This window comes from Lissotriton vulgaris, chromosome 2_1 (assembly GCF_964263255.1).
Source record: "Lissotriton vulgaris chromosome 2_1, aLisVul1.2, whole genome shotgun sequence".
NCBI lineage: Eukaryota > Metazoa > Chordata > Amphibia > Caudata > Salamandridae > Lissotriton > Lissotriton vulgaris.
In genome coordinates, this window is record NC_141687.1 from 59,703,422 (window position 1) to 59,716,506 (window position 13,085).

Consider the following 13,085-nt stretch of genomic DNA (forward strand, 5'->3'; position numbering starts at 1 on the left):
TCCAGCAATACGTGTTATTATTCCACAATGAGATAAATTTTCGGGCCCGACACTTCACAACTCATATTTGAGGTGCAGCTTGCCAGGTGTTCTGAACTGTATCATTCCAAAACAGACAAATCAGCAAGTAAATCTTTCTGCAACCTATTATTAACAGCAAAAACAATAACATACCTCTAAAAAAATAACAAGTTGTTGCACAGTAATGCAGTATGATATCTGGAATTACCACTGGTTCTTCCAGCAAAACTGGGACTTATTGTTAATATGGAACGAGAAAAATATCTAGTCACATGATCACCACACCATTTTAACTTTCTGCAAGCTAACTGTACCCATCTACATAAAAGAATTAGGCAGACCAATGGGATTGAACACAAGACCTGCGCACTGCTCAGACTGCTGCAGCAGACATGTAATCCAACGGGATACGTTAGACTGAACATTTCACATACATCAAATAGTACAGATAGACGTGTACAATTGCTTCCAAAAGCAGTAACCATCAAGAGAGTATATATTATGTACAGCCATCAGAGCAAAGACATGACTTAGGTTGCCACAAAACATTCAAATGTTTCAGCCCACTACAATGCACACAGTGATTAAACACTGGGAAATTTCTAACTTAGCAAACTCAGAGATTCATTAGAAAAGATAAAGATTGCCAGCCATGCACTTCCCACTTTGAAATCCTACACGACAATTCAATTAGCAAGGCGCTTTCATTTAATCTTCTGACACGTGGGGTCCTTCTGCAAATCAGCACAATACTCACAAAATATACAAAAACAATCAGAGATGTACAAGATCACAACCCCCAAAAAACATCATGCACCAGGCGCCAGAGTGCAGGAAACCTCCAGAAACAAACAGAAATGCACGCTTCAGTGATCATAAAACCACACAATGCCCTATTAATGACATGTATGTGACAAATGCCTGATACATTAACCCATAGTCATAATTGTGCCATTTGTGATGCCAAAATATTTCTCTTCATTTTGGTTTCTTATTCAGGAAGAAAACGTTGTTCTACTGAATCCCACAAAGGAGAGAGGGTCCTTGAAAGGAGAGAGGGTCCTTGAAAGGAAGCACAAATGATAAAATATTTTATTTTCTTGTGAATTCTTATCTCCAATATTTAGAAGACGCTGCTGCTCTGATCATGTGCATGTGGACTTAACATGCACACATCCCTTGAAAATGTTACCAAATTAGCCTGGTCCACCAGCGCCAAGAATTTGCCAAAGTAAAAATATTCTTCACAAGGATCAACTTCGAGTACTTTAAAATAAGCACGAATGCAGTGCCATGAAAATATGAAAAGTATTTTTTTAGCTAATTGGTGCACATGACAGGGAACTAAGATGTATATGCATTTAAAGATGGTTGAAGTAATGCAGTGTACTAACACCATTGCTACTGTCTGCATAGCGGGAGACCATATAATCATACTCACCGCCCCAACTGCAGTTCCTAAACTTAAAGAACTATTTCACCTGTGGTACTCTGACCAATTTCAAGCTATGGTCACACAGTGGCAACATTATCACACACTGGCAGCAATACAGAATGATTAATTTAGAATGTTACCACAGAAATTAACAACAAATGTGAACCAAATCCAAAACTTTATCAGACAAATTGTGTCCTTGAGTGGCCAGGCCCATTGCATTAACAAAATATTAGTTAATTAGTATCTGAAATTACAGCATTACAAAGGAAATAGTGCACTATAGCATGCCAAACACTGATTCTCCCTTCAAAGTCTGTAATATTTTCTGATGTTTGGAACCCTCCAACCCCCTTCTTGCTTCTAGGATTTGAAGATTGCATTGTGTTGCCAAAGATCACCACAAATATGCCTCTAAGGGTCAGACAAGACCTCATCTCCTGTGTGCCCACCTCGATAAGCGATACTCATTGTATGGCCCGGTTGCAGCTTTTACCCTCCAGACCTTTACGTGCGGCCCTTTGAGGAACAGGAACCCTGCGTTTCCGTTTACTTGACGGATCCCTAACATTCCGAAAACTGTTATATAAGGGAGCAAGCATTTATTTATAGATAAGCATTTCACCATAGATCATTAAACTATATTAGTGCATTGAGAAGCAGTTTTATAAAAAAATTCTCGTTTTCATACATGAACTTAGAAACATTCCCTGACAACAATGCCCATAGTGAACTAAGAGGCAAGTCAGTTGTCCTGTGCACCCTTAGTAGCGCCAGTTGTTAATTTACCTGGACAACACTATAGTTTGTTATGGCAAGCAAGAGAAAGTTCTGAACAAGGCACATCCTGAACTCATGTATTTCAAGGTGTTCTTATATATGATAATGAAGAAGTAGGTGAAGTGAAATCAAACACTGTCTAGATCACACAATTTGATCAAGTGAAGAAACAGAGACTTATCTCAGGTTCTTTGGTTAATCATTGTGAAATTCAGTCTATAAATGGGCATCTCTTTTCCTCATTCGCTTCACACAAATGTTAATACCGTGTTGCGCATGAGGTTAAATGGTTCGCAGGCAGAAGCTACTTGAAGGGTCTGCTCGTTTTGAGGTTGAGGGCCCAAGAGAAACTCCAGGTGGGCCACAGCAGGGCACTTGGCTCGAGCCTTCAGTGGCTTACCCACTTCTATCAATAAATGACATTTAAGGGGATAAAGACAAAGGAAGGATATGATTGGACTTTTAAACAATTTGGTGAAGCAGGAGCACTACAGTGCAGGACTAGTATCAAGATTCATAATTTTTTCACTATACCCCATTTTACTGAGAGGACTACGAGACAGGGTTTTACTCTAACCCACGGGTAAAATCAAATGATTTTTGGGTTACAGTCCTGTTTTATCAACAAATATTTACTACCAGTATTTACGTTTTTCCTATTGCATAAAAAAGGGGAGGGGGGCAGCGAAATAGGTTGAAAACGTTATTACCAAGGAGCACACAATTCAGTAAAAGGGGCGGTTGATAATAAAAAAAATAAAAATTAAAAAAACATGATATCTGGTTCCATAGTTCGGTCATTGCACAACTGGGGTGCGAGTGGTTCTGATGGCGAGACTTTGGGTCAACTCTCACCTAAGAAATGCCACTGTGCTGTGAGACGTTCTCACACTTTACATACAGAGTTCACCACCAGAGTATTTTGGCAAAGTAGTAAAACCATGATCAAACTTGCAGCCTCCTAGTGTCATGGCTAAAATGTTCCCACTGTCCCATGTCTAGCCATGGAGGTTGGATATTTGCATCTGCCCACCACAGAGAATTGCACAACTTGTTGGGGTGCCTTTGTCAAGGATTTTTTTAGAGCACTCACTGTCTTAACTGAACCTGTTCCTAAGCACTCCTAAAGTTTACAGATAAAAGACTAAAGGCATAAGGAGAGTGTGAGGCCTACAATTCCATTTCACTGCAAATTAATAATCAAGCTACTTTGTATACAATACTCACCCATGGGAGCGAAGTAAGCAGAGAAGACTTACTCCAAGGTGTGCTAGAGAGATAGCAACTCAGATACAGCATAACAATGGGCCAGATTCACAAAGGTGAGTTAAACTACTGAGTAAGTTTACACTTAGTACTAAGTTTGCATCTTCAGTATTCACAAACTCCAAGAGTAAACTTACTGCAAAAGTGCAAGTAACATAACTCTACCCCAGGGTAATGCAATTGTCTTACTCTTGTGTGTGGATGATGTCTAACCCTAAACCCCTCTTATACCTCCCTAATTACATCCCCTTTAGTAGTAAATCTGCCCCTATGTCACCCACTCCCCTGTCTCTCCCACATTTACTACTAAAATCTATACTTGCATGAGCGGAGACTCAAGAGTCAGGGTTGAGAACTCCGCACATATAAGTATGGACAGAACTTACATTTTGCCGTACGTTTTGTATATTGAAAGTTTAAGATTCAGGCACACAGTATTGTCAAATCTATGAATCTTCTGAAGACATGGGGTTTAATTTAGAGGGCATTATTGAATGATGCCCTCAAAATAACTGTGACTCTATATCAACACCATGTACAGGCTTTGCTTCCCCTAAGTGCACCTTACAATTCGCTCTTCCCAACCCCTGGAGGCATCAATTCAGCCCTTTGCCACTCCAAATATATACTTTTAGGCCCCATAGAAAATGATTGAGTACTCAAGACCTAGCTTAAGAGGGTGGGCGCACAAGTGTTGGGATCCAAAATCAATACACGCAGGTCAGATGCCAAGATGTATGCAACTGCCTTCATATAGCCTGGTAAGCCAAGTGAACTCACAAGCTCTTCTGCAGCACTCTCAAATCGACCCCAGTTCCAAGAACACTTACGTGTAGACAGTCATATCTCTGGATCAACATCTCTGAAAACTGTGATTGGCTAAGCCTTAAATCAACAGTTAGCAACCTTTTGAATTCTGTGGGCCACCAATGAATCGGAACTGGATGCCAGGGACCCCCAGTTTGTGCAATTTCTACAATTGGAATCTCATTAAAACACACAACGCAGAAACAAGTACACAGATACACAAATTATAAAATCTTAATTCACAGATGTGTTTATAAAAATCAAACCTTTAATCGGAAGATTGGATCTTTTCAAAACAATGTATTTCTAAAAGGTGTGGAGTTATAAACTAGACCCTACCATATCAGTGTATTTTTTGCTGCTAGCACATGTGCTCTGTTTATTGGAACATACCAGTGCTTTATTTGAGGCTATCAAATGCCCGTACTGGATTCAGTTTTCTGTACTTGTGCTGCTCAAAAAAATTAGCTAACGCTACCAAAATCTTTTTAAACTTTAATTTCAAATGTGTTCAAATTCGCAGTGTTTTAAAATGTCCAGTTTTACATTTTGATTCTTTTATGTGCTAGCACTTAAGAAAATTAAATACCTATTAATAAACAGTTGTGGATCCTAAGTTAAGAACTACTGCCTTAATCAATCCAACTTTGTCATGCACATTCCTCTGCGTGTCCTGTAGCATTAAAACATTTTTTCCAAGCATTGGCAAAGCCAACAGGTCTGACCTATGCAAGAACTGTTGGCTTTGCACATTTGTTTTAACTATGCTGTACGCCAGCATAGCTAAATGTTTGTGGCATAGAGGAGAGTGGTGTGGAGTGTCGTAGAGGGGAATTGCAAAGAGTAGTGTTGCAGAGCACAGTGGAATAGAGTGTCGCCGAGCACAGTGGAATAGGAATGTCGTGTGCTTGAGTGGCATAGAGTGGGATTGCTTAGAGTGGGCTGTGGCGTAGAATGTTGTAGTGTACAGTGGCGTAGAGTGCAGCGGCCTACAATTCAGCAGCGTACAATGCAGCATTATAGTTTAGAGTGTTGCATAGTAGAGTTCAGTGTGGCGTAGAGTGCAGTGATGCAGAGTAAAGCGGTGCAGAGTGCAGTGGCGCAGTCTGGAGTGGAGCAGAGTAGAGTTGTAGAGTGGTGCAAACTAGAATTTAGTGCTGTAGAGTGCAGTGGCATAGAGTGGAGTGCTGCAATGAAAAGTGGCGTAGAGCACATTGGCATAAACTGAAGTATTGTAGAGTGCAGTGTCAGAGTAGACTGGTGTTGCATGCACTTGTGTAGAGTAAAGTGGCATAGATTAGTGTGGCATTGAGTGAGGCAGTGCAGAGGAGCGTGCAGTGGCATACAATGGATTGGCGTAGAGTGGATTGGTGTAGAGTGCAATGGCATAGTGAGTTAAGGAGTATAGTGGTGCAGAATGCAGTGGCATAGAGTGCAGCGACAGAATTCAGTGGCATGCAATGCAGCGTCGTAGAATTCAGTGGCATGCAAAGCAGCGTCGTAGAATGCAGTGGCATAGATTAAAGTGCTGCATAGCAGAGTGTGGAGTGGTGCAGAGTAGAGTGACAGAGTGCACTAGCATAGAATACAGTGGGGTAGAGTGGCATAGAGTGCAGTGTGGTACAGAGTAGAGTGGCACTGAATGGTGCAATGTACAGTATGGTGGTATAGAAAGCAGTGACAGAATGCAGTAGTGCAGAGTACAGTGACAGACAGTTCAGAGACAGAATAGTGTCGTAGAGTGCAGTGGTGTTAAGTGCAGTGGCCCTAATTAGAGGGCTTAGAGCGTTAATTAGTGGGCTTATACTACAGAGGATCAGAATAGAGAGCGTTGGCGTGGAGTGCGGCGGTTTAGAGTGGCATAGAGTACAGCTACAGAGTGGAGTGGTGCAGGGTAGAGCAAAGTGGCGCAGGGTAGAGCGGTGTGGAAAGTCCTCTCACTTTGAAGTCGGAGAAAGAAAAGTAAACATCAAGCTCCCTCGGAAGACAGAGCCTGACATTTGACCTCTGTGTTTAAATGCACAGTAAATGTGACAAGAAAAAAACAAGTTTTACAGGCCTGGTAACAGAAAGGAGCATTTGTGGAAGAATAAAAGAAAGGGTAGTGTGAAAAGGCTTTGCTCCTTGTGAGGGGCGTGCTGAACCTGGCCAGCCTAAATAAATAAAACCAAGAACAGAAAGACAGAAAATATGAGTTACGAAGCCAATGGTAAGGAACAGGCGGATTGCATTCCCAGGGAAAGTTTCCGAATGTCCCCAAGATGTGTTTACCAGCTGTACTGTCTGGTAGACTTAAAGGGAACAACATACTAAGTTTTCATAAGTACGCAACAAGAACTATGTCGGAATAGAAATAGTACCAAACTATCAACACAGCAGACAAATTCCACGTAAAAAAGAAGGAAAAAAAAAAAAGATAAGCTGCAACCACAAAAACCAGTGCACCTACTGTGTTAAATATTCACAAACTCATTCACCTCCGCTGAGTACCCAAGAAAACACCCAAGCTCATTTCGACCCAATAATTCACCTAAGTAACCAATATGTTTGCGTATGCCTCCTCTGCATGGCTTTGAAGTTGTGTACAGAACGTGAACACATAGGGTCTGTGTATATTGTAACCAAGTTCCATTGATTGAGCAGGAATGTCCCTGGGTGTTCTTAGTAGCTGCACTTGTGCAGTCCATGTTGTACGATTCTGTGTGGGTGCGCTATTGAAAGCCATGTCAACTGGGTTGACAATGGTAGGTACAATAATTGATAGTTTTTAACATTACCGTATAGCAGTAATTTCTTTCACATTTGTTAACTCCTTTACATTTATTTTCCTATTTTTAAATTAAGCTACTTTTTTTTCCAGCACAATCCAAGATTTGCATTCCAGAGATCTTTAAACATCAAGGAAATGTTAACCCCTCCCCTGCTGATGACGGAACCGCTCCGTCATCAGCTACAGTTGAGCTGTGCTGATGACGGAGCGGTTCCGTCATGGCCCAGCCGCCGCGCCTGCGCGGCGCTGATTTCGCGCCTGCGCGGGCGTTCTAATGAGCAGGGCGGGTCATGACGGAACCGCTCCGTCACCAGCATAGCTCAGCCGCGGCTGGTGACGGAGCGGCTCCGTCACCAGCATGCGGCCGCCCCGCCCCTTTAGCGCTGCGGCGGAATAGCCGCCGCAGCAAAGGGGTTAAACAAAAAACCACAAATCCACGCCGACAAACACAAAGGCACGTTACCTTGCCACAACTGTGGAAATTGCAATGCCATTATAAAAGGCAATGAAATCAAACATCCAAGCCAAGGATTTTCCATCAAATTACGAGTCACTGCAACGTGTGACAGTCGAAACTTGATTTATTTGATTAAATGCCCATGTGGCCTAGCTTACGTTGGGAAAACGAAACGCAAAATATAGACACGCATTATTGAACAGAAAAGCAACATTCGAACTAAGAATGCGAAATCTCCTCTGGCATTCCATTTCAACAGTTACAATAATTCTCCGAGTCAAGTGCGATTTCTTGTTTTGGAAACTGTACCTGTGTTACCAGGAAGAGATAACACTCAATATCTCTTACGCAGAGAAGTCTTTTGGATTACCCATCTGAACACAGCACAACCCAAGGGTCTTAATGATCGTATTGATCTGAACTGCTTCTTGTAAATTGAATAACTAATGGACTCATTGATAACATGGACAATTGTGAGCGTAGTAATATGCTAGGTCTATCCCAGCATTTGTGATTTCAACTCATTTAGCCTTAACTGTTTATGAATTGATTATGAGTATTTGACTTCAATTCATTTAGCTTTAATTGTTTGTACGGTGTAACATGAACTGTGTATGAATTGATTATGAGTATTTGACATATAAAGAACAGGTACGCAGAAAGCACAGACACTTGGCACTATCCCTAATACTTAGACCCACTTATTTGTTTATTTATTTTCACGATTAGGATCGCATCTTATTTCGAACGCATTCGAGTTTGTTTTGACTTTCCTACTGATGATTCGGCAGATTGCACCTTTTTTGTTTCTACGCCAAGAAACTACACACTACTTCGTTTTTTTTTTTTATTTGCAATCCATGCGTATCACTTCCGGGGCGGAAAGTTTTTTGAACTTGCGGCATGGTGACTTCACTTAACCGCCCGATGATATTTTACGAACTAGGTGAATGCACTAATTTTCACGACGCAACCATTTGACAATGCCGTCACGATTATTTCGAGCTCACATGATCTGACATAGGTACTGAATCGCCTGGGTTCTTTTTTCCAGAAAGCGGTCTGTGAAACCTGATGACACTGTTAACCTTTTTCGACCTGATGCAGGCACATTTACACTTCAGGTACGGTCGCGGCCACGACATTGACTATCTTCAATACAGCATGTAATTAAGATGCAGTAAATTAATAGCACGACGATCATTTATTCGTTTCAGGTTAAATTTCGTGGGTTTACATGTACCGAGCTGACCATATTAATTACTCTTCAAACCTTCGACAGTTTTAGAAGGTACGATTCTCGTTTACTTAAGGTCAACCCATTTTTTGTTTACTTAATGCTGAACCATGGGGCTTTCTAAAGAGTAGAAGTCAAACAACACTGATAGCAAATGTGTACAGGTTGTTTAATTATCCTAATTTTATTATGCTTATGAATTTACTATAAGGTCTGAGATAGCACACGCCATGAAGTGTTTTTTTTAATCTTTGTATAAGGTCTTTGTACTAAATGCACAGATAGGATTGTGTGAATAGAGTTATGAATTTATGATAGTTGTGTGTATATGGCCACGAATATATGACAGTTGTGTTTATTTTCCTTGACAGAAAATCAATACACCTGAAATGCCCGAAATGCATTGGGCCAAGTATAATTTTGACTTCTGAACTTTGCGAAAAACTAATGATAATAATCAACGAAATTGAATGTTTCAATAAAACTTTATTTTGAAAGCATAAAGCATACAGGAAATTTCTCAACATTGTGTGCATTTGAGGTTGTCATTCCCGACTGGAATGACGCTACTACATTCATTAGTTTAGCCTCCAAGACACAGAAGGAGGAACTCATCTAGCACCTAACCACTTTCAGTACCGTTTTACAATCACAAGTTACCACGAGTGCGACGGTTCATTCTTTAAATTCTTGTTGCGCTATTGAAAGCCATGTCCACTGGGTTGACAATGGTAGGTACAATAATTGATAGATTTTAACATTACTGTATAGCAGTAATTTTTCACATTTGTTAAGTCCTTTACATTTATTTTCCTATTTTTAAATTAAGCTACTTTTGTCAACTGCATTCTGTAGGTTCATTTATTTTTTAAGAAGCTTTTCATAAATTGAGTGAACGCAGAGTAAATAAAGAGGCAGGCTCCCTGCTTTGTTGTGCCCAATCCCCGACCACAAAAGTAAGTGAACCCCTGCACTTTAATGACCCGCGGAATGAATACAGCTCCGGCCGCAGATCTCCGGTACCCCGACCCATCCCACAAGTCACTAGCATGACACAGCTGGCCAGGAGGCCTCCCCCGGTACAGTCTGGCAGCCCCTGCTCGGTGGCCCTCAACCAGGCCAGCCTCCCCGGTCCTGCGTATACCCGCCCGCCCCTCACTCACCGCAGGCGTGGCTAGGCTGTGCATGCTCAGACCCCTCCGGGTCTCGCAGCCGGGTCCCGCCGCAGCCGCGCCCTCTGGTAACCGCCGTCCCCAGTACCAACGAAAGCCCTTCCCGCTGAAACGGACTGCGAGAGGCCGAGGCCCAACACAGTGGACATGGAGGAAGGACTACGCGCATCTCCATGGAGGTGGAAGAAACACTACAGCGCCGGAGAGAAGAGGCCAGAAAAAAGACTAGCAACAGTATGGGTAGGTAGAAACAAAAGAAACACTAACAGCCGTCCCAGCGGACCAGAGAAGACAGACTACTGATTCAAAGTAACTTTAATGTCATGCCCAGAGCTGCTACTTAACGTAAATGTGTCACGTTATAGACAGGGCCACTGGATTTATGCGGCATGGGAGGGACAAATTATGCAGAGGGATTGATTAAATTAGGCGGCAGGAAAACACAAATTATGCAGCATTATAATGCGCCACATGTTGTGATACGATTACTTCATTGTTTTGTTATTTGTATACTTGTTAACTATGGGCATTGGTTGAACTTCATTAATATCAGTTTTTCTGCCAAATATAACAATAAGCAACAGAAAGATGAACAGTCAACTTTCATACATGCCAACATTTCAGGAGAGCAAAGTGGGAGATTTAAAAAAAAAATCGGGAGAATGGGACTTTGAATCGGGTTCCTGTCATGTATGGGCTTTGGAAGTGTGCTGCTGTAGGATCGGACATTTGAAACGTAAATGCACGTTTTTTTCTTACCTCTCAAAAGCATTGAGCATAATGGCAGGTGGTATGATGCAAGTGTTGGGCACTGGTCTGGCAGGTTGTTGGCAGTGCATGCACCCCCCACCCCCCTGTGGCAGCTCAGGCTGAAACAGCCCCCCCCCCCACACCCCCACACCCCAGTACTTCGCAAGTCTTTAACAGATGATTCCCTTGTTAATGACGGTTTGTTGGTTTTTCACCCCTTCGAGAGCCCCTGCATCTCCACTCTTTGCCTGAAGAATTAGCACTTTACACAATACCAAGCCCTGCCTGCTCCCGAGGAATCAGGTTTTTGCTAGTAGGAATCGGGAGGCGGGAGACAAGCCTTCAAAGCGTTAGTCTCACGCCTGAATCGGGAGGGTTGGCATGTCTGAACTTTGCAAAAGACACTATGGGGCAATGTGCTGCTGCCTTTTTTAAAGCATTTTTCCAACCATTTGAGCCAGAATGCCATTTTTTTGGTTAAAATCCGCAGATTATGCTGCAGATGACGGCTTGTTGCAAATGCACCAAAGCTATAACAGCCCTGCCAAATTTCCCAGTTCAATACGAGATGTACTGCTCAAGTCCAGATTTTTTTTCTTTGAATTCTGGGACTTGTAATCTTGTCAAAGACACACAATTGATGGACGGAATGCAGAACAAATCAAAACATTCACCCCAGTCAAGAGATCTGGGTTAAATCCATCATTCTTTTGCTCACCATGCCACCCCAGTTTAGACCTGGCTGAAGAAGGGTGACATACCCTGAAACCGGTCCCAGGATGCTTGTTTCCGGTCCAGGGAGGACCTGACCTGATAGTTCAGTTTGGACTGTTCCCATGAGGCACAGGGTCAAGACTGATTTGCATATGGCTGGGTAAAAACTGGGGTGGCATAGTGTGCAAAATAACAATGGATTTAACCTACATCTTTTGGGGAAGAATGTTTGCATTGTCAGCATTCCGTCCATCATTTGTTTGCTAAAACACTTTTTGCCCTAAGTGGGATGGGTATGCCCAGATGTGGGTCCCTTGCTCACTGTGCCACTGGATTCAAGCTAGCCTGGCTGAAGAAGGGTGACATACCCTGAAACCAGTCCCAGGATGCTTGTTTCTGGTCCAGAAGAGGAACCTGGCCTGTCAATCCGGTCTGGACTGTTCCCATGGGGCACAGGGTCAAGTCTGATTTGCATATGGCTGGGTCCAAACTGGGGTAGCGTAGTGTGCAAAAGAAAGATGGATTTAACCCAGATCTTTTGACTGGGGGAGAATGTTTGCATTGTCAGTATTCCGTCCATCATTTGTTTGCTGTAACACTTGTAATCTTGTTTAATGCATTATAATACAGGACTAAAAGTCCCACAATTCAAAGAAAAACAACTTGAACTGGAGCAGCACGTCAGGCATGGACATGGGAAATTCGACAACTATGTGAAAAATGCTGTGACCACACAATCATATAATTCCACTGGGACTGGTCAAAGTTGAACAAAAACGCCTTTCAATGCATGTATTAATTATTTGATGGAAAGAGGTATACATTATAATATTGATGACTAGATGCAATTGAGATCAAATTTGGTTTCTAATCCGAGGACATGTTGATGCAGATCTTTTAAGTTTAATTCTATATATTAAGAAGGTCAAAATATTGTTAACCCCAGTTATGCCCTAAAAGAACACACAAAATCAAAAGGAACAAATGATGGACGGAATGCTGGACAGTACAAACATTCATCCCCATTCACAAGTATCTGGGTTTAATCCAACGTTCTTTTGCTCATCACACCACCCCAGTTTGGACCCAGCCATATGTAAATCAACCCTGTCTCTGATCCTCATGGAAACAGTCCAGCCTGAACTGCTAAGCCAGGTCTTCCCTGGACCAGAAAGAAGCATCCTGGGACCGGTTTCGGAACATAACCCCTCATCAGCCAGGCTAGCTTGAATCCAGTGGAGCAGTGAGTAAGGGATCCACGTCTGGGCATACCTTTCCCACATAGGGTTACAAAAGCAAAAGGAACAAATGATGGACGGAATGATGAACAATTCAAACATTCCGTGCATCATCTGTTCTTTTTGCAAAAAGAACACACAGACACATACTCAAGGGTAAAAAGGAAGTGCTACTCCAACAGGTTTCAGGTAAACAGTTCCCCGTAAGTACAACTAGATACAATCACAGCAGCTCTATTGGAGCCCAGACAGAGACAGGACTACAGAGCAAGAACATTAAACAGAAAGAATACCTACATCAAAACAGCAGATGGTTTCCCTAATGCTATCCCCAAGGAGTCCCCACCCCCGATTCCCCCCACCCCGCCGGCAGGAGCGCAGCTTTATCAATAATATTAGAGGGGTGTGAGTCTGAAATATCTTAACAAGCAACATAGT

At 42.3% G+C, this 13,085-nt stretch overlaps 1 protein-coding gene across 1 annotated transcript in view; it reads right to left on the reverse strand.

Annotated features, from left to right (window-relative positions):
- Positions 1 to 10,126, reverse strand: part of CNOT9 (CCR4-NOT transcription complex subunit 9) — a 152,601-nt gene extending 142,475 nt beyond the window's left edge. Inside the window, exon 1 of the mRNA XM_086954455.1 lies at positions 9,937 to 10,126. Coding sequence (XP_086810581.1) covers positions 9,937 to 9,960 — 24 coding nt within the window. The 5' untranslated portion in view covers positions 9,961 to 10,126. The remainder of the gene's footprint in view (positions 1 to 9,936) is intronic.
- Between the last annotated feature and the right edge of the window lie 2,959 nt (positions 10,127 to 13,085).